The following is a 19,933-nucleotide window of genomic DNA, read 5'->3' as shown; positions in this document are numbered from 1 at the left end:
TACACTAATGGCGAGACGGATCACAAAACTTATCACGGATCCGTGGTTTGATTAAAGTCAATTTTGTTTTAAAATGCGCTACTTTGGCTGGCTCTGATGATACAGCTGCCGCGCAGCATCTCTGTATTCACCACTCTGCAGACTTGCTCATTGTCCCGCCCACGGCGCTATCAGATTGGGTACACCTCACGAGTAATAGCCTATCAACACTTGGAGATGGTTATGGAGCTGTGTGTCGAAACGATGAAATGCAGCATATTCAGCCGCATATTAATAAAGCGGGAATAAACATAACAATCTGATTATCTGTTTATGATGACAAGCAGAGTTGGTGTCCCAGTCACACCACTGAGAATGGCCGAAGTTACACATGATACATGCCGATGAGGCGTTTAGCGAGGCGCGGGCGCGTCCAGTTTGCGCAAATGAGGCTAGTGACTAACACATAATGCATCTGATTTCTCTATCATTTCACTGTAGCTCAGCATCGCGGTGTAAAGTTAATGTTATTTAAAAGCAGCATTAAAACAGTTTCTACCGTAATGGTTTAACTTTGCAATCAATACATTGTTCATATTTATGTTTAAGTTGACACTACGTTGTGCCATATAGTTTTGCCATTCAAGATTTAATTATTGCGTGTTTTTCGTTGTGCATGATCACAGTTCATATGTGTGGGGAAAGATAAGCTATTAGAGTAAAAATATTGCGTTAGGCTGCTTCATGAGTTAATAAGAAAAAAGATTTTACAATTCCTGCAAATGCAGTGATGAGTTCATGTTCTCATGATTTATTTTTATGAATTGAAATGTTTTAAAATGTGCTGTGGACAGAGACGCATTATGTCAATAAGCTCATCATTTGTGCTAAAATAGTATAAATGTTTAATTTTAAAACCATTTTGAAAAGCTGGTTATATTTTTATGTTTCTGCACAAGTTCAGCAGACAGTGAAGTTCGGGTTTGTTTCGATCAGAGGTCGTGAGCGGAGAGCGCATTTCTGAATATTAGAAATATTTTAATTAGAAATATATAAAACATAATAATAATAATATTATAATGGATTTTTGTTAGGTCGGACAATGATTACTAAATTTCTCTCTCATATTGCTCTTCATAACCACTGAAAACAGTCAAAAAAGTTAAAACTAGTGGTGGGTACAAAATGACTCATGACGAAATATGATGGGTACCCACCATCGCCAAAATCGACGCCTATGAAAACATCCCCCCCTCTGTTTTTTTCACAAATCGCACCCTGTTCCTATTCATAAAGAGATTTAATATTTAATGGCAGAATTCAGGATCGTTATAATGTTTGAGTTTCCATGGTGACATATCAGCGTGAATGTTGCGCTTCTTTCTGGTCAATCGGCTGTTTCTGTCTCATTTAACACATTTTAAGTTACTTTAAAACACGTACAAACCATAATAACATTAACCAAATACATTTATTCAGTGTTGGTTTTATGCAAGGTTACTTATGTGTTTGTAAATTACATTACTTCTTACGCACTATGAACAGGAAATTTAGGAAATTGTTAGCTCTTTTAATTAAATCATATTAAAATTACCAGGAAACATAACAGTTCATGGTTAAAATATAAATATACATATAAGTTCAGGCAGAGCCAAAAGCCCTTTATTAAGGCAGAATAAAACAGTGGAGTCGGTCATGTTTCACGCTGATTTTGTTGTTGATTTAAAGCATGCGGGTGAAAGTCAAGTTCAGGACAAGTTAAACAGGACATTCATCCGCGGTGCAGACGCTATAAGGCTTTTAAAGATAAGGCTTTTAAAGATAAAAAATATAACGCTTAAAATGTGAACATCACGGTTGTTGGGGTTGCTAGTTATTCTCTGCTGTTGCCTTCTCAGTAGCACTGTACAATACGGGATTGCGGTTAGCGTGAAAACCCTAAATCCTGTGGCTAAAGACAGCTGTACTCATTTTGATTGACAGCTATCCACCCAGCGCGCGTCTCCCCGCACGGGATCCGATCACACATCCAGATACAGAAGCCACATTTATGTGACAAATGTAAACGCGCCGTGTCCTGATATACGAATGATCGGATCTGCGTGAACGGATCACCGAGATCGCATGTTAATGCAAAATGTAAACGCAGCCATAGACAGTTGGGTGAAGCGGTCATAGCAGTGTTTTATTGTGAATAAAGCACACCTATTGACCAATCAGAATCAAGGATTGGAACTAACCGTTTTATAATTAAACTTAAAGCACATACATTCACGCCTGAACAACTCTTAAAATTACATTTTGTTACCAAATAACAGTAATATTATGAGCATTTTGTTGTAAGGAAACATAGCTGTCATAAGTCCACATATTGACCTGATTTGTCTTAATTAGTTCAGTCAACATAGCCATTCTGAATGATGACTGAATTTGGAAATAACCATTCACTTAATGTTTTAAACACAGATTTATCTAGACTTAAAATAATATGTCTACTCAACTAAGCCCCAACAAGAAAATTGGTTTAACTTATATATTTTTGCCCTTCCAACATTTCATTAATTGGATTTTTTTACAGTGAATACATATATATATATTTTTTAAATAATGACATACACTTAGAGTATCATTGATATTATGGCTGTTCCATACCTGATCATGAAGGTATGCATTGAAAACTAGCAGGTACAGGAAACGTTCAAGACTCTGCAGTGTTTTCTGCAGGAAATACTCTTTTGCACTGCTCCTCTTTAAAAAACAACATAAACTTTTGATAAATAATTTTAATTTAATTTAACAAAAAATTGTAAAAAATCAATGGGACTTACCTGAATCTGGTGATCTACCCCAATGCCTTCCAGCTTTAGTTTGCTTTCAAACACAGCTTCTTTAAAGTTCTGCATCTCCGAACACATGGCAATCGCATCCTCAACCTATATATATATAGGTACCAGTCAAAAGTTAAAAAACTTTTATTCTTTATTTATTTTCTTTATTTATATTTTATTCTACAAAGAATAATTGTAAACTGAGCAAATGATAAAAAAATTAAGAATCATTTAAGTCATTTTTTATCTTGCTCTAACTCATTCCAACTTTATTTTACATGTTACAGCAACCAATCACTAGTCAAGATAAAAAAATAAAAGTTGAAATAACTTGCAGATCCAAGTTCATTATACTTAAAAATGTAAGTGAATTTTTTTTATATGTATAGGAATTATGTTGCTTTTTAAATAATACTGAAGGAGTTCACATGTATTCTAGCCTCTTATTGGCTGCTTTTTCTTTAACATCCAGTCTAAATCATTTCAAAAATAATTTTAAACTAAAATGGTTTTGTAATGAAAGAAATTAATATGTGTTTGTACATATAAAAACATTTAGGTTACATAAAATTGTTAATTCACATATGCTTTATAAAATATAATTAATTTTGTTTTCGATAAATACTTAATGTTCCTCATACGGTGTGCTGTTTATACATGAATTATTAGTTGTACAGTGTTTAAATAAAAACTATTAACACATTCTAACCTCATCCAGGACCTGCTGACCTTTGGGTAGACGACTGATTAGCAACTGAATCACTTGGAAATTCAATTTGTGTCCACTGTTCACTTCCTCATGACTGTGAGAGAGAGTGCTTAAGAAGTAGGCATAAATTAAACGGATAAATGACCTCAAAGAAACAAAGCTGTGTCTTAATAATTAATTAATTAATGCTTTTCTTTTGAAAGGTAAACATGATTTGCACTGTGTATTGTATTGTATTGTACTGTACTGTAGGTACCTGGGGGTTTGTGATGCCCCCTGCAGGTGATGCAAGACTAAGGCACCCAGGATTAAACCAAGATCGGTACGTCCCACTCCCACTTGGCAGCCGAAGAGCAGTGCAGGCAGAGGTCTTGAACTATCCCGCATCACAGAGAGGTTGGGGGTCTCCTGTGTATGGGAGAGGGGTAGGCGGAATCAAAAATGTAGGAAAATCTATTGTAAGAACGCCCTAACTGTGCTTGTATTTCAAATGGCTCCATAAAATACTGTTGTTACAAACATGTCAAAATGCAAGAAGGGTTGCATACGGGTTAGTTTTAGGTGTAAAGGATTATCATTAACTCAGTTAAAATCATTAAGTCAATGGAAAGTCCTTATAACAATAGAAGTACCAGCCTAGCAATAAGGACACTGTTTATAACAATGCAGGAACATTAGATTTACACGGTCTGTCTATATCCAGCATTAGATAGTAATACTAAACATTTCTGTTTACATTTTTGTAACCTTACAGAAAAACAACCATAATGGATTTATGATCGTGTGTCAATCAAATGGCAAATAATATTTTGATAAAAAAGGGATGAGGTTTGAAAAAGGTGAAGATGGAAAAGATGATAAAACTGGATTAAAAAGTCTAAAAATACCCTGCTATTTCTTGATCATAAGCAGACACCTGAAGACATTTTCCACGGTCTTATGTTAACATTTATAACTTCTTGTCTGGGTTCATTTGCTTTTCAAAGATTGATGTTCTTGGTGACAATGAAATATAAATAAGATGACGAGCGTTCGGTCAAACATAGGTTCTTGAGATGAAGTATTGCTTTAGTGACATAAATCATCAGATATAAACAAGAGCTTACATGAAGATATTGAAATTAAAAAATGTACAGGAGACCAGGACAAGTCTATACACTGTACTCCAGTGAATATTTCTTACTTTTTTCTTCAAAAGTCTTTCTGAATTACTAGCCATGTGACCACTGTGTTACTTGTTTACCCAACAAACCCTATAATAAAAATATAATGATATCAGATATTTAGTTTAAAAGACACAAAATCAACATATAAAACAGCTGCTAGAGAAAAACACATTTGATAGGATTTTAAACTCAGTGTACAGAGATACTGTATATCCCTTGTGACAACTTCCCTTAAAAAAAGGTAAAAGTCCTTGTCTCCCTTAAAATTTACATATACTGTAGGTCTTACTCTGAGTATATTAACAAAGGCATCAAATGTCTCCTCCATTGGTGCCCCTTCCATGGGGAGTGGTAGCCTGTAATATCTAAATCAAAAATAAAGAAATCATGATATACAATAGGATACAACACATTATAATTTTGTTTATATTGTTTTGAAATATACAAGAAATTACCTGTGCAACAGTTGACTGAAAAGTGGTCTTTTGTAGACCTCTTCAGTGACGTGAACGTCCTCCTCTGACAGAATCTGAACACGCTGAGGTTCGTCTACGAAGTGCTCAATGTCATTATAGACATAGATCATATTTTCACTCAGTTTGGCCAAGTCACATAACTGGAGAAAAGACATTACACATATTGAAGAATTAAAAATTGACATGGAACAGATGTTGCGACCCCTGTCTACACTTTGCCTTAAAAGGATGGCAAGCAATCCCCCTGATAAAACTCATCATGAGCCCTAGCCAGGATATAACAGCTCTTTAACTGACCTCTTTCCGGATGGAGAGCTCCATTTGTTCTGCACTTAGCCCTTTGTCCAGGTCATGCAGGTTCTCATGGAGATTCTTTCTTTTTCTGGGAGTGTATGGAATGAAGTCCTCATCTATATGAAAGAAGACCACTGGTTCCTCCCTAACGCAGATGAAAATGACCTCCTGTTCACATATTTTGTGGGATTAAAAGTTATTGCTCATTAATCTGTTTACATAAAACATAACACTGTTTTTTTCATTCAGTTTCAAAGCTATTTCTGATGAAAGCACCATATTTTACCAGTTCAACAAGTGTTGTAGTTGAGTCCAACCCATGTCCAAGACAAGACCAAGACCAGTGATCAAGTGCCGAGTCTGAGTCAAGACCGAGTCCAGATGACCGAGTTTAGGTGTGGACTGGGACTCGACACTCAATCTCTGTTCTTGACTCACTCAAGTTGGACTCTACTACAACACTAGATGCTAGTAACTTTTTGTTGCATAATATCAATCTTTTTATACTGTATTAGAAACTATGTTTTCTGGCATAAGAATGGCATTTAATTATTACAAGTGTAAACAGTTGTAAAAAAATCTAATATAAAAAACACTGTAATAATAAACACTTGTGTCATTAATATTTCTGTTATTATCAATATTATGTTATGTTGTAACCATTTTAGAAAATCAAAAAGTCACTCATGATCAAGTTCAAACAGACCTTATAGTTCTCAATCTGCATTCTCTGGAGGACCTGTTTGAAACCACTCAGACTGGGTTGGCCCATTCCGAAAAGTGGGTAACTTCCCTTCACTTTGCGGAAGTTTGGGGCCCCGTAGCTTTTTGTAGTATTTAAGACATCGGCTCTATCGTATACATCCTGTACCATAAAAAACTCCCCCTGGGAAATAAAAGAGCATAAAATTAGTTTTTATGAATTTCAATTTATTGTGAATGACAAGAATGTGCCATGCATTGATTTAAATTTCCAGCTCATTAATTCATTTTTTATCTTGAGTCCTTTTAAACTAAATCATTGGTTTAAATCTCCATTCAAAAACATACCAGCACTAGGTAGTGCTCAGGGAGCATGTCGGATATTCTCCCAAGTGAGTAATTGGCAGAATGGATCTTGTCATGAATCTGAAACTCTTCCTTGCAGTTATTTCTGTATAGAGATAAAACTTGTACGTATTAAATTTCAATTCATTAAAATCACACAGCTGTTAATAAATGTCAAATAAGGAGGCCTTCTTAAAGTCAAGGTGAAGGGGTTGAAAAATTTGCACTGAAAATAATCATAACTTTAAACATAAAGATTTAACCATAAGCATAACTTCATTTTGGTAACAATATAATAATGCATGCTTAATAAAGGACCAAACTTTTTGACAATTCAGTAAGAAAATTAAGCTAAAACTGACTTTTTTCATGTTTAAGTGATATAATTGGGTCCCCAGTGCTTCTATCAACCTAAAAATATGAAAAAGATCAAACCCAGTTACTAGTTTTGGTAAACAATTCTGTGCAAGCATGTGAAAAAATAGCTAATTGAAATTTGGCTCCCCTTGTAATTTCAGAAGGGGATAATACCACCCCTTAATCTGCACTATCCAAATTTTCCTCAACAGCTCCCAAATAAAAAAAAAAATGTGTGACCTTAATTATTGAATTATAACACTAACAAAGATTAATAATAATCAAAAAAGTGTCAAATTTGTGAATTTGTATATTGATTTGATGAATGTTAAATAAGTTGCTTATTACCTCTGTATTTTATTTTTATTTATTTATTTTTATCAATATATTTATTATTTTCACAAGAATAACTTACAGCTTCAATTCATTATACAAAAAGTTTTCTAATCACCCTCCCACCCCTTTTTAACCCCCCCCCCCCCCCCCAAAGACAGAACACTTTTTTGGAAATATTTGCCCCAAATCTTGTCGAACATTGATGATTTTCTTTTCAAATTAAACATTATTTTTTCAACAGGAACATAAGATGACAGTTCTTTAAGCCATACCGTGTATTTTTTGTTTTTTCTTTGTTTTCAAATGATTGCCTTTCTTTCCTGCTTTATACTTACTGTATTTATGGCATCCAAGATTGTTTGATACTGTATCATATTCTTGTTTTATACTTGCAATAAATAAATGAATAAACCCTTAAAAACAAAAATCTGCACTACCCAACCACAGCACTGCCAATTAGTGCAGAGATCAGCTCATTTGCATTTAAAAGGACACATAAAAAAGGATCACATTTTTGCTCACACCTACAAAGTGGCAATTTTAACATGCTTTAATAAATTATCTATATGGTATTTTGAGCTAAGACTTCACATAAGTACTCTGTGGACACTAAAGATTTATTTTACATCTTAAAAAAGTGAAATGTCCCCTTTAAATCAGTGACCATAAAACAACAAGTCCTAATAGTCCTGACATCTTATGAAGCTGTGAATAAATCTTTAACCTTAAAAAACTTTTGCGTTTAATAATATTTTACTGGAAATAAAGATTTGCTCACTGCATTGTAATTAGTAGCACACACAAGTTGTGATGTTCTGTACAGTTTTAAAAAGCATCATGTTGCTTACGTGATGATAACAGGGGCCACCTTGTTTGTGATGATGGACTTGGCTTTGCTGTTGTGAATGCTCAGTGACTGTAGTGAGCGTCTGTCCTCTGCCATGCCGTTACCTTGGTGATCAGCCTGTTGTGTAGATGCAAGCAGAGCAGCCTGTGATGTTGCACTGGCGCTCGCACCCATAATCTGCACAGAGCTGTGATGGATTTATATTGTGAATAATAGCAAATCGCTTGACATGTTAGTCATTTTACATTGGGTTATTTCAGTCCTGATGTAAAGATACAGATGTGCTTTATACTGAGCGGTGAGACCACAAAGATTCAATTTCCTCCTCCTAAAACACCAACACATGTAACTAAATCTGGTGTAAAACACATTAAGGAAGTCCTGCATTTAAATACATGTTCCATATACCAAAAAGACAATCAATCAAATTCATCTTAAAATTACACATGCACATCATCTCAGTCATTTCACGTTATTTGACCATTAAACGAACTGCTTACTGTCCCACGTCTGTGCCGCGTGTGCTCACATCCTTGGGCTTTTGCATCTCAGTTTCAGCGTGCTTTATCGGTTAATCCTTACAATACAAACTCGCTGTCCTGTTGCCAGCAGAATCCATAAAACATAAAAAGAAGCCCTTTTAACACAATTCTGTGCCACCAAAGTTATCTTTTCTGCTGTCTCGCTCAATGCCTCTCTGGTCTTCTTCTTATAGTGACAGGATAACAGTCCCAGCCCTTGAGGGGGCCAAAGAGAACTATAGTACATCTGGCAACCAGACGGCAATGTGGGCGGCTCCAGACATTCACAGGGACAACCCATGCAAAGTACTCTCAAGCAATGAAAGAGACATTACAGAACACCGAACATGGGAGGAAAAGAAACCACAAGACCAAACATTACTAAAGCCTTTGCATCTACTGAAGTCCACCTTAAGAGTTTGATGCCATAGTAGTGATTATGCAGTTGAAATATCCAATCCTGTTTTTTTCCATTTCATAAAACTTTGTGACAGACTGAAAAATATATGATAGGTCTGTGAATGTCATTATGATATTCTTGTCCTGTGTTTATATAACTGGCTGGCCAATCGAACGTTTGGGATACTGAGACGCTGGCACCAAGTGCAATGCTTCCCTATTCATGGACTTGATTTAAATTCCAGTTGAGTCCGAGTATCACGGTCCTAGAACAAAAACAACAACAACAAAAAATCTCCAAATATGGATGGGAAAGGACCCGGGATGCATCCTTACAAAGCTACACAAATCAGTGCACGTTTATTGAGCTGCAGCTATTCTGGAGTGAGTGACATGTCCTTATTCACACTGATAAATGAACTTAATCAACTAGACAGTCAGCAGTACAGTGAATGTCCTAACACAAGTAATCTAATGTGTATACAGCAAAGGGCTGACAAACCTTTTGTGACCCAATTGACTGCCTCCCTCTGAGATTCTTAGCCAACCGAGGTACCCCAATGCAATGTATTGTTTAAATATAAATGTGTGGTCTTTACAATCAAATATCTCTTTAAATTGTGATATAAAGATGCATATAAAATAATGACTTAAATATTTATGTATGTTTTACATATCAGCAAATATACAGTACATCTAGCAGCTAGCCAGGAGTTGTGTATAAAAACATCAACAACATAATTTACAAATTTGTCTAACGTTATTTGTTTTACCTTTTGACGATAAAATATATACATACTTACATACATAAATTAAATTAAAACTCTCTTAGCTAAGTTTTACAGGACAAATGTGTTGCCATATGTAAATAAATTCTCGTGTAGTAAAAATAAGATATTTCACAGAATGATAGAAAGACATAACGACTCGAAAGAAACAAGTTTTAAGCAACAGTTAAAAATTCAGAATAGCGAATGAAGTCAAGGTAAAATATTATTCAACAGTTTCCTCACCTGGCTCCTATAGACACCTTTCAGGAGTTTGTTGTTGAGTTGTACGAAAAAGTTAAATGTTCACTCATATTGAGTCCTGTCAGTAAATGCCAGTCAGTTGTAAATCCATCTGACATGAACGAGCTTACAGCAGCGCGAGCAAAATATGTTTAAAACAGGAGGGATGGTAGGCGGAGATTGAATTAATTCACCAATTTACAATTAGTTCACCTTCATCTACTTTTCCTTCCACGTTCACAATTGACAAATACTTTCAATATAAAATAGCTGAAATGCATGTTCGACTTCATGCGGCGGGGCGCCGACCGATCGGTCTATGACATCAAAGTACCGCGAGAGCGATTCCACAGCATACTGCTTCGTACGCTTTCAAATCGCTCTCGCGGTATTAGATGTCATAGGCAGATCAATCTGCGCAGCGTCATCGTCATTACGTTAATTTGCCTTTTACAACTGTTTATGTCTGTTATTCTCTTTGCTTACATTTATGTTAATACAACTGAGTGCCTAAATAAAGTTCACTAAATAAAGTGCTGTTCACATTGTCAGAATAGAAACTGATAGATTTTAATGAATGTTCTACAAAAACACATTCTGTGAGTAGAATTATAGTGTAACCAAAGTGATTTATTATTTTGGACGCGTATATCTGCAGTGACTTATCTATATCAATGCAAATGATTGTGGTTGAAGGGGATGGATTGGAAGTTGACACCTTCAATAATAACAGTTTTAATAAGCACAGAAAGGTTTGCATGAATATTTTGTTTAGTGGCCAAGCTTATAAATGTCACGTGAAATTTTTCTTTCATTGCATTGAAACTGTGGCCTCTATCTTTAAACTGTTGGTGAGGTGTGGACACGAGTTTCCAAGCAACCAAGTTCTCACATGAGGCATTCATGTAGACCTACTATAGTTTAATACAGTACCAAGCTGTTTTAGCAAGGGTTACAAGGAAACAAAAAACTTTCATCCTGTTTGGGCAAAACATGAAAACGTGTTTGATTTTTGTGACAATTACAGACAAATATAGTGTATGTTCGTACAGGTATATAACACGCATTACAAACATTCTTGCTCAAGTTTGTTGTCAAAACTGATTTTGCACTTTACTAGAGTGCTCCACCTAGTGACTACAGCAGAAAAGATGAACACAGAGAGCTGATGTCAAGGAACTTTTTATTCATCTTGCTGTAACAGTGTCCACTGGCATTGGCATTTTATTAAAATTAAACTAAACAGGGTTTTAGAAAAAAAAGAAAATATAGTTTTAAATTTCTGCCACATTAGATAAAACACTTTCACCCAAAATCCCCTTGTACAGAGCTAAATACATTTCTGATACCTTAAGATACCTAGGGGAAGTATGAAGCAAAAGTAAGCAGTGATCCTTTTCAAAATTTAAACTTTCATAATTTAGAGTAACTCAGATATATGGATAGCAAAATAATAAGTTCCCTTTAAATCACTATTATTTAAAAGTGACTTTGACAGAAATTTGATTATGATTTACAACGGACAATGTGCATCAAGTTCTTAAGGATTTGAATTCAATTCACCAGTATCGAATATTTGATAGAAAGTTTAACAATCAAGGAAAACCTAACCCCCAACCAAACTGAAGTCAACCAACCCATTACTTGTATTACAAACATTGCACTGATGTATGTCCTAATCTTGCCATCTCTGTAAGAAAGTAAATGATATTAAACATGTTTCCAAAAATATAAATGCTTTCTAGTAAAACATAGCAAATTGAGTTAATTGTCAACTTAATATCAGGGAAGAATAATAAAAAGAAATCCAATGGAAAGGAAATAATTCTCTTTTAAGGTATGCAATGGGAACTGCATTGACACAGCTGTTCAGCTTAGTAAGGCATGGATACAGAGACGGAGCACAAGAAATTGTTTAAGAGAAATTAATTATTTCTCTTCTGGGATAACAAACACAGAACGAGACGAAGTTTTCTAGGCCACTTGTTTGAATAATCTCTTTGTTTAATTAACTTTCAATATTAATCAAAGCTTTTTTCAGAAGATTTGGCATCCCCAAAAATAAGGTAACTCAGTAATGTTAACTTGATTCTGACATGTGAAACAAAGAGCAGATCAAAACAACATGCATAGAAGAGCAGTAAAAAGATTCAAGTTTTCAAGATTTTTTGATCTGAATCAAAATATGAATGTCTGGTCACTACAAAACTATCCATCGTTTGAAGAAATTTTGAAATTTCACATTGTGTAGTTGTGAGATACTAGTAAAATGACCATACAACACTTCAGTGCTTTCTACCTTTGATTTGATTATCAAGGTTTGTAAGAATTGTAGTAATTGGAAAGTGACAGCAAATATCACATCTGATATTAATGTTAAATATTCACTGTTATTACTCCCATGTATGGGGCAATAAGAAGTGTACTTGTTAGGTACATAGCGCAAGTACTTCCTGAGACCAGCTCTCTTTTTGTTGTAATGTTTCATTAAGTACATGAAATCCTTATCCGGTCTAACAGCACTAGGTATTGTATACCTTTGACCAGAAGTGCTTATCAGATACAGTGACTACAGAGCTGATGGGAATCCTTCAAGTATCACCTAAACTAGCTTGCCACGCAAGCTAGGAACAAACCGTATTGTCATCGAGATGAGTCTGAGCTACAACCATTTTTTTCTGACCAAATGTAACATCTGATCATTCCAAACTGTGATCTGTTATTATTATTTTTTACCTTAAATTAACCTTTACTTTAAGAAGAAAGGACTAAGGAAAATTGAACTGAAATGGTGACTTTTAGGAAAGTTCTGCATTAGTCAAAAAAATCTGGTGATTTTGTTTGGCATCATGATTCAGTATGAATTCAAATGATTTATTAAGGTCCGTGGTATGACAGTTTTATAAAACTATTCATCTGAAATAAACAAATTCCAAAAAACCTCAGTCTTAAAAAAATGTCAAGAGTATACGAATGTTTAACTGATATAAAATACTTGGAATGAATATGCAAGTCTATTTATCTTTAAACCAAAATGATGGTGCTAATCTTGCTGTCCCTTGTTAGCATTACAAGAAAAATCAAAGTATTCCGTATTTCAATTTTTTTGGATTGCGAAAGAAAACAATGATTAAATTTGGGAGAACATGTACATTTTGATTACAGCTTTGTCCGACTTGACTGCAAATTAGTTTACTTGTGAACAAAGTAGACTCCAGTTTACAAGGTGTCGACTGGGACAGTGTACTTTGAAAACAACTCTGTACTATCAGCAGTGAATCTTTGATGGCCGATTTGTTTATGATTCTATTACAGTAAACTTGTAATAAGTCCGGGCACTTACAATACAGAATTTTCCCTTGCTCTGTGACGAAAGCAAGTACAGCTGGAGGTTGCCCTGAAACTTAAACAGAGAAAGCTCATAGGTTAACTTTCAGGGCTCCAGCAGCCCAACTGGGCAAACATTAGTCAAATATCCCCATGATTATGCAGCACCCTGCAGCTAGAGAAAGCTAAAGGAGAGGGCTCACAACATTGGTTTCTACAAGCCAAGCCACTGGCACACAGGTACCAGGAAAATAATCATTCTTCACGTTGGTTCCTCTTCTTTAGATGTCCATCTCAAACTGAGCATCTTCACCTGTGACACAAAAAATATGCCATTTGATATGAAATTATATGCATGACCATCAGTAATCTAATACATTTATAATGTTATCCATGTGTGTAGTCTAGCATAGAATTACACTCTACATAATAAATACTGTATATATATTACTAGTACAACCTTTACCAGTAGTATTATTTTACTGTACCATATTTGTGTACAAAACAAAATGACTAAATTGTAAAACAGGGAGGTGCAAGTAAAAACAGGTCCAGTTAGATCTGTTTTAAAGACTAACCTTGCCCTGGTTTGGCATCATGATTGTTGATGTTGTTAGCTTCATTTCTTTTCTTTTCATTCAGGACGTTTTTGCTTGTCACTCCTGGGATAACAGGCAGGTGTGCTGGTGGGGTCTGGGCAATGGGTGAGTTGCGCCGGTCTAACAGGAACTTGCGATCATAGATTATTCGAGTACCTGCATTGTCATAACAACTGTCAGGGTGGCATTCTGTTATAAACCAGTTCAATACACAAACAGCAACCCATGACATTTCAACAGGACTATCTTAGAGCAAAGAATTCACATGACTCATTTATTATGACTGGTCACAACAAACAATTATCACTTGAATCCATACAAAACAATTGTGTTGGTCCAACACAAGGCATAACCATAGCATTTATTTTAACTCTGCATGAGTTAAAACGAATGCATTCCTTTGTTCTGTCTATCAGTCACCGCAGACCAATCACGTTGATCAGAGTGACGCACGGGCGGCGCTCATCATCATTGCTGTTTTTGTTTTGAACTGCATGGCCGTCTCAAAACTCCATCAAGCTGCTTTCGTAGACAACATTTTTGTCAACACCAATTTTAAACGTCCCCACATTTTTAAACACGTTTCCACGCAAAATAAAACATTCCGAAACTATGATTTCCAATAATCCTGTATATGTACGTTTGGGACATACTTTAGGCCAACCTAGGCCACTCTCCAACAACACGACTCTCTCCATGCATATTACAACCGGATATCAGGCGGGACATGGAGTGCATTACCTCCCGGGGTGGTAGAGAATAAAGTGCCCCCTGGAGTGGTGCAATAGTCGTGAGGTAGCTGCGTTGAGTCGTTGATCAGCACCGTCCTGGTCGGGATGGCCCTGCTTTCACTAAGCTGACGACTGGACGACATTGCGCTCGCTTCGGTTGCTAATCAGACTCGAGCGATAAGTTATCCCTATTGAAGGTAAAACCTTGGGCCCTTTTCCCTCTTTTATTATCGCTTTCCAAGGCTTTCTTGACGTTCAGCTCGTCCTCCCAGCCGTCAGCACCGACCCCTCCCTCCGCCAGGCAGGAAGCGAAGAGAGCTGGGCGGATATGACGTCAACAACTCACACCCACATTCGCGTCACTGTTGTCGTTATAATATTTTGAGTGGTTATTTACAATATATATAAAATGCAGTTTTAATAATGTGATTTACAGTATTGATCACTTTATTGTTTCCTGAACTACATCATTATACGGTCAAATTATATCTATTTAAATGCGTACTGTATTTTTTTCATACTGATGATGTTAGATGACAGATCGACAGACTTGCCGACCAATTGACAGTTAGACTATAATTAATGTAAAGTAATCTATTACAAATCTCGCACTGAAAGCCCTATTCACGCAACAGAGTCTCTGCGCATGCGTGATTTCCTATAGCAAAGTCGCTGGGCTTGCTGCTGTACAGTCTACCGGAATCAATACACCGTTGAAAGCAAAGTATGAGTTTCACGATTGAGGAACGAGGAAACCCTAACACTTTGAGCTATAGGATATATTTCAGTAAGTGTAAATTGCAATCTTTAGTCTTTGATGATGAGACGTTTGTAAAGTGAGGGTGGTTTATTGAATGGGATGAAAGGGGTTGAGCCGCGAGTCCCACGTGTCGCTTTTCGTTGCGTCATTCATTAGCTAAAACTTAACCAAAGGAACTGTAAATTCAGTGGGTTTATGATATGAAGTTGAATTTGGATATGGACATTCGAGCCTGAATATTTAGATTTAGGGATAAGGATTAGTGAATTCTATCTTACGGTGACACGGTCTTTTAACGTTTAACTGAGGATATATCTTCGGCACGAACTGGATTGTCTACCTGGATTTATTGTATTTCTATGTAGTGCAGTATTATACAAGCTATATTATTTTGTAATTTTGACTTTGAATCTACATTATATAGTAAAACAAACTTTATAAATACTTATTGGGTGATTATCTTTAAAAATAGGGCGTGCTTTATAGTTGTCACCTGTAGATGTCTCACCTTCAGCACCATTACATAACACGTCTTAAAATAATTGGCAGATTAAGTACACAATAAAGGGAAATTAGAGAGAGATTACTACTATCTTTTCATTAACACAAGGATCTTTTAAGTTTAAGAGGTAAGACTTTAAATATAAAAAACCATTAAAATATAGCATATTTTGTGGAAATTATTTATAGGATAAATCACATGGTGGTAGATGGATTTATAGATTAAATGTGCTATGTAGCAGCATACACTTCATAAGCTGTTTGAATTGGGAAGTCAGGTGATAAGTGTGGTTTTATGTCAGGTGTAACTGAATTATACCGCTGTAGCTGTACTTATACATAGATGTTATGACATCATTAAAAAATTTGTTTTTTATATAAACAGAGAACTCTGATGGAAAGTACATTTCACCATTCCATGACATACCTATGTATGCAGATGAAGCTCAGGTAAAGTATTTCTCTTAATTGTCAAGGTCATCATTCATGACATGACTATCTATAGATGTCTTTTCCCTTGTGGGAATCACTTGGCACCAATGGTCATTTCACAATCGAGAATGGGTCTATCAGTTTTTTTTATCAGGCTAACCTAATGGGTAAAAGGACAAAGTGTCATCATTCAATACTTTGCACTTGTCTGTTATCTTAACTTTGTAACTTGCTCATTCATTATCATATTTTCTGTATATGAATGTATTCGTTTAGTAAAGTTATACGTTTATGGTTTAGAAAGATATATTTTATTGTATTTTATTATAATTATTTATTTTTGTGCTCTGCAGAATATTTTCCACATGGTTGTTGAAGTCCCAAGATGGACAAATGCAAAAATGGAGGTGCAAACCGGATTCAGTATTATACTTGTTGAATCTTTCCACCAGAATAACATCTGACAACATCAGAAAAGGACATAAAATAAACATTGTGTTTATATGTTTAATACGGCAAACTTCCAGAGCTAACTTTATCACAATTACAGAACCACTTTACTTTGTCCCTTTAAAACACGTTGATGTTATATGACCTTATATTTTACATATAGATATGTATGTAACTAAACATGGCTGGATATACAGTAAAACAATTACAATGTAATGTTACAAATACAAGACTTTGTACTTTTGCTGTTTAACAAAATAACAAATCGTCCAATTATTGTCTGCGTTATTTTGTGCCATTCTGTAATTCAACATTATGCTTCACTTTCAGATCGCTACAAAAGACCCTCTAAACCCAATTAAGCAAGATGTGAAGAAGGGCAATTTGCGCTATGTAGCCAATGTTTTCCCACATAAAGGCTATATCTGGAATTATGGAGCAATCCCACAAGTAAGCCATATAAAGATGCACTGAATATAAACATTTACAATTTCAATCAAATCGAGGGTGTGTAAATTGGTACAATACATTCAAGAAGCGCTAAACACAGTCAATCTTCACATTTAACTTTATGATAAAGAATAAACTAATACACTTATTACATAATTACTTGAAAGTTTTTCATGTAAATTCAAGGTTTATTACTGCTGCTTTTCCAAAGAGTAATATAGTTTTTCTATTGGCCTTGTGTGTTTGTCTCTTTCTTAACAAACATGGGAAGACCCTGGGCACACGGACAAAGACACGGGGTGTTGTGGCGACAATGACCCTATTGATGTCTGTGAAATTGGTAGCAAGATACTTTCTCAACAGTTATTTTCTTGTACTATTAGTGCATGTTTTTACAGCATCCTGTAAAAACAAGAATGTTGTTATATGAACAGTTTTGAATGTATATACAAACTCCACGTTCCTTGATGTTTTTAGATACTCTCTCGTGGAGATATTGTCCGAGTGAAAGTCCTGGGTGTTTTGGCAATGATTGATGAAGGTGAAACTGATTGGAAAGTCATTGGAATCAATGTTGATGACCCTGAGGCAAAAGACTTTAACAGTAAGTATTAACTTGGTGAGTTTGGCTTTGTGCTTTCCATTAGATTTAGAAGAGTGATTGTTCCTCTGTTATGAAATCTAGACATCAGTGATGTGAGGAGACTCAAGCCAGGCTACCTTGAGGCCACAGTTGATTGGTTTAGGAGGTACAAAGTACCTGATGGGAAACCTGAAAACAAGTTTGCATTCAATGAAGAGTTTAAAGACAGGGTATGTTGTTCAGTAAACTTTCCTCAGAAAATTTTGTTCTTTTGGATACATTTTTAATACTTCACTAGAAATAAATGGACTCATGAAATACAGTTTGTCCCGTATTTGTCTACTTTACATCACTGATAATATGCTACTCTTATTACAGGACTTTGCCATTGAGACAATTAAAGCCACCCATGGCTTTTGGAAAGCACTTATTTCACAACAAACCAATGCTGGAGAACTAAACTGGTAAAGTGAATAGCATGTGATATACATCTTTATGTAATATAGACCACAAATACCACCTGTATGTAATATATACCACAAAAGTTTCATTTGTTTGCTCATCTTGCATTGGTGTTTTACATTAGCTTCACTATTTTGACTTTTATTCATTACATCATTCATGATCATTATAGATTTAAAGTTGTAGATTTGGTAATATCTAGTTTAGAGTGAATGTTTGCCAAATATTACAGTATGGTGAAAATTCTTAAATCCAGGCAACATTCAGTTTATCATAATATCCCAAATTGTGATCTTTGGTTTAAATAGCTGTACTCCCTATGTGTTTGTGATTTTTATAAATTGAGTTTCTGCCAGACTTGTGTCAGTGTGTAGGTGTACAGGTGTACCTAATAAAGTGGTCACTGGGTGTAAACCGAAGGCTATTAGCTTTTTATTCGTTTTTTATTTTTCTGTTTTGATTTCTCTTTAATCTCAAGTTATATTATTTTGTACTATGCAGCAAGAACACGTGTTTCTCAGGGAGTGACAGTCCTTTCTGCTGTTCACCAGATGAAGCCAAAGCAGTTGTTAATGCAGTAAGAACTTCCTTTTTGTTTTATTACCAAGATTTGATTTGGATACCTTACAAATACCATAATATACAGATGTTTTTAGTGGTGCCTCGTGTCATTAGGAGGCAGTTTCCCGGACAGGGTTTAGATTATTCCAGGACTAGGCCTAAGTTATATTACATTTAAATTTTGTCATTTTCATCCAAAGCGACTTATAAATAAGGCAAACAATAGAAGCATTTAGAACAACACAAGAACAGGAATACATAAGTGCAATAAAACTAGTCTCACAAAGACTATCTAAGTTTTTTAGAACAGAAGAGAATAGAAAAGGATATTGAATGATATATATTAGGATAATTAAGTAGGTTTACAAATAAACCTTTTAAAAACAATACTTGTGTGCATCTTGAGACAAAAAATTGGCACTGATAAATGTTAAGATATGTCAGTGCAACATGTATGCTTAAATCAGAGAAGCTTAAACATGCATTTTAGTATGGGACTAGGATAAGCCCTGTCTGTGAAATCGCCTCTAAGACTTCACTAATGTGATAATATACACATTTTGACATCCTCAAGATTCATGCTTGTATTTGGTTTTACTCTGCTTGTTATGATAGTATCTGTTTATATTTCCAGTCATGCCCGTGTGGAGATGCCAGTCCAATTCCATGCTCGGGTTTGTTTGTTTTTTGTCTTGAATAAATACTAAAAAAATAAAGTTTTTCCAATTTGTTTTACATTATTTACATTTTTTTTCTTTTTTGCAGTTGACAAATGGTTCTACAAGGTGAAGAATTGAAGATAACACTGTGGATGGACCAGTCTGATCACATGTTTAGAATATGTATGTCAGTATCTGAATAGGACCGTGTGTGTTTTAGAAAAGCATAGTTACATCTTGTATGGGGATTGAATCTCACAATAACAGTGCTAACCAATGTCTTGTTAAGTTAAGTAAATTTTTCTATTTGAAAAAAAGCTAGATATCACTGTTTAACCAATACTAAAGTAAACTCAGGTACTGTAAAATTCTGAACGTTTGCTTTAATAAAGTTATTCTCAATGACATTGCTGTTATGAAATACTAATTTGTTTATGTATAGCTTCTGT

At 35.1% G+C, this 19,933-nt stretch overlaps 3 protein-coding genes across 8 annotated transcripts in view; 1 reads left to right on the top strand and 2 right to left on the bottom strand.

Moving 5' to 3' along the window:
- pald1b (phosphatase domain containing paladin 1b) overlaps nt 1-10,262 on the bottom strand; it is a 28,103-nt gene extending 17,841 nt beyond the window's left edge. Inside the window, exons 1-11 of one of the 5 annotated variants that reach the window (XM_055169488.2) lie at nt 9,973-10,262; nt 8,041-8,226; nt 6,503-6,605; nt 6,159-6,338; nt 5,456-5,620; nt 5,138-5,298; nt 4,972-5,047; nt 3,773-3,924; nt 3,517-3,625; nt 2,808-2,912; nt 2,632-2,727 (exon numbers count right to left, since the gene is read on the bottom strand). In XM_055169488.2, coding sequence (XP_055025463.2) covers nt 2,632-2,727; nt 2,808-2,912; nt 3,517-3,625; nt 3,773-3,924; nt 4,972-5,047; nt 5,138-5,298; nt 5,456-5,620; nt 6,159-6,338; nt 6,503-6,605; nt 8,041-8,213 — 1,320 coding nt within the window. In that variant the 5' untranslated portion in view covers nt 8,214-8,226; nt 9,973-10,262. Of the gene's footprint in view, nt 1-2,631; nt 2,728-2,807; nt 2,913-3,516; nt 3,626-3,772; nt 3,925-4,971; nt 5,048-5,137; nt 5,299-5,455; nt 5,621-6,158; nt 6,339-6,502; nt 6,606-8,040; nt 8,227-8,539; nt 8,943-9,972 lie in introns of those variants that run through there. The other 4 variants (XM_055169490.2, XM_055169487.2, XM_055169486.2 and 1 more) reach the window with 4 other exon arrangements.
- An 873-nt stretch (nt 10,263-11,135) lies between these two features.
- On the bottom strand, nt 11,136-14,949 carry eif4ebp2 (eukaryotic translation initiation factor 4E binding protein 2). Its single transcript, XM_055169495.2, has 3 exons — nt 14,637-14,949; nt 13,875-14,051; nt 11,136-13,609 (listed from the first exon to the last, which is right to left on the bottom strand). The coding sequence occupies exons 1-3, from the start codon at nt 14,767-14,769 to the stop codon at nt 13,578-13,580; spliced, it is 342 nt and encodes a 113-aa protein (XP_055025470.1). The 5' UTR covers nt 14,770-14,949; the 3' UTR covers nt 11,136-13,577.
- A 97-nt stretch (nt 14,950-15,046) lies between these two features.
- Nucleotides 15,047-19,891, top strand: ppa1b (inorganic pyrophosphatase 1b). Of its 2 annotated transcripts, none has more exons than XM_073873350.1 (11): nt 15,047-15,413; nt 16,273-16,337; nt 16,673-16,726; nt 17,100-17,219; nt 17,481-17,572; nt 17,702-17,823; nt 17,905-18,032; nt 18,181-18,266; nt 18,766-18,841; nt 19,460-19,499; nt 19,591-19,891. In XM_073873350.1, exons 1-11 carry the CDS (start codon nt 15,353-15,355, stop codon nt 19,620-19,622), a joined length of 876 nt encoding a protein of 291 aa, XP_073729451.1. In that variant the 5' UTR covers nt 15,047-15,352; the 3' UTR covers nt 19,623-19,891. The 2 variants fall into 2 exon arrangements, with proteins under 2 accessions (XP_073729451.1, XP_073729452.1); XM_073873351.1 differs by lacking the exon at nt 15,047-15,413 and adding an exon at nt 15,579-16,015.
- Nucleotides 19,892-19,933: the final 42 nt, after the last annotated feature.

This window comes from Misgurnus anguillicaudatus, chromosome 11 (genome assembly GCF_027580225.2).
Source record: "Misgurnus anguillicaudatus chromosome 11, ASM2758022v2, whole genome shotgun sequence".
Classification (NCBI taxonomy): domain Eukaryota; kingdom Metazoa; phylum Chordata; class Actinopteri; order Cypriniformes; family Cobitidae; genus Misgurnus; species Misgurnus anguillicaudatus.
Note: the sequence above shows the minus strand (reverse complement) of the source record. Positions and strands in the feature narration are given on the sequence as shown.

What these genes read in the sequence shown, in the direction of transcription:
- eif4ebp2 (XM_055169495.2), bottom strand. Translation starts at nt 14,769, where the DNA reads ATGTCGTCCAGTCGTCAGCTTAGTGAAAGCAGGGCCATCCCGACCAGG. An exon ending in ATTCTCTACCACCCCGGGAG is followed by an intron (nt 14,052 to 14,636) that starts GTAATGCACTCC and finishes ATGACAATGCAG; the next exon opens with GTACTCGAATAATCTATGAT. An exon ending in TGATGCCAAACCAGGGCAAG is followed by an intron (nt 13,610 to 13,874) that starts GTTAGTCTTTAA and finishes TTTGTGTCACAG; the next exon opens with GTGAAGATGCTCAGTTTGAG.
- ppa1b (XM_073873350.1), top strand. Translation starts at nt 15,353, where the DNA reads ATGAGTTTCACGATTGAGGAACGAGGAAACCCTAACACTTTGAGCTAT. An exon ending in ATTATGGAGCAATCCCACAA is followed by an intron (nt 17,220 to 17,480) that starts GTAAGCCATATA and finishes CTTTCTTAACAA; the next exon opens with ACATGGGAAGACCCTGGGCA. An exon ending in AATGCTGGAGAACTAAACTG is followed by an intron (nt 18,267 to 18,765) that starts GTAAAGTGAATA and finishes TGTACTATGCAG; the next exon opens with CAAGAACACGTGTTTCTCAG.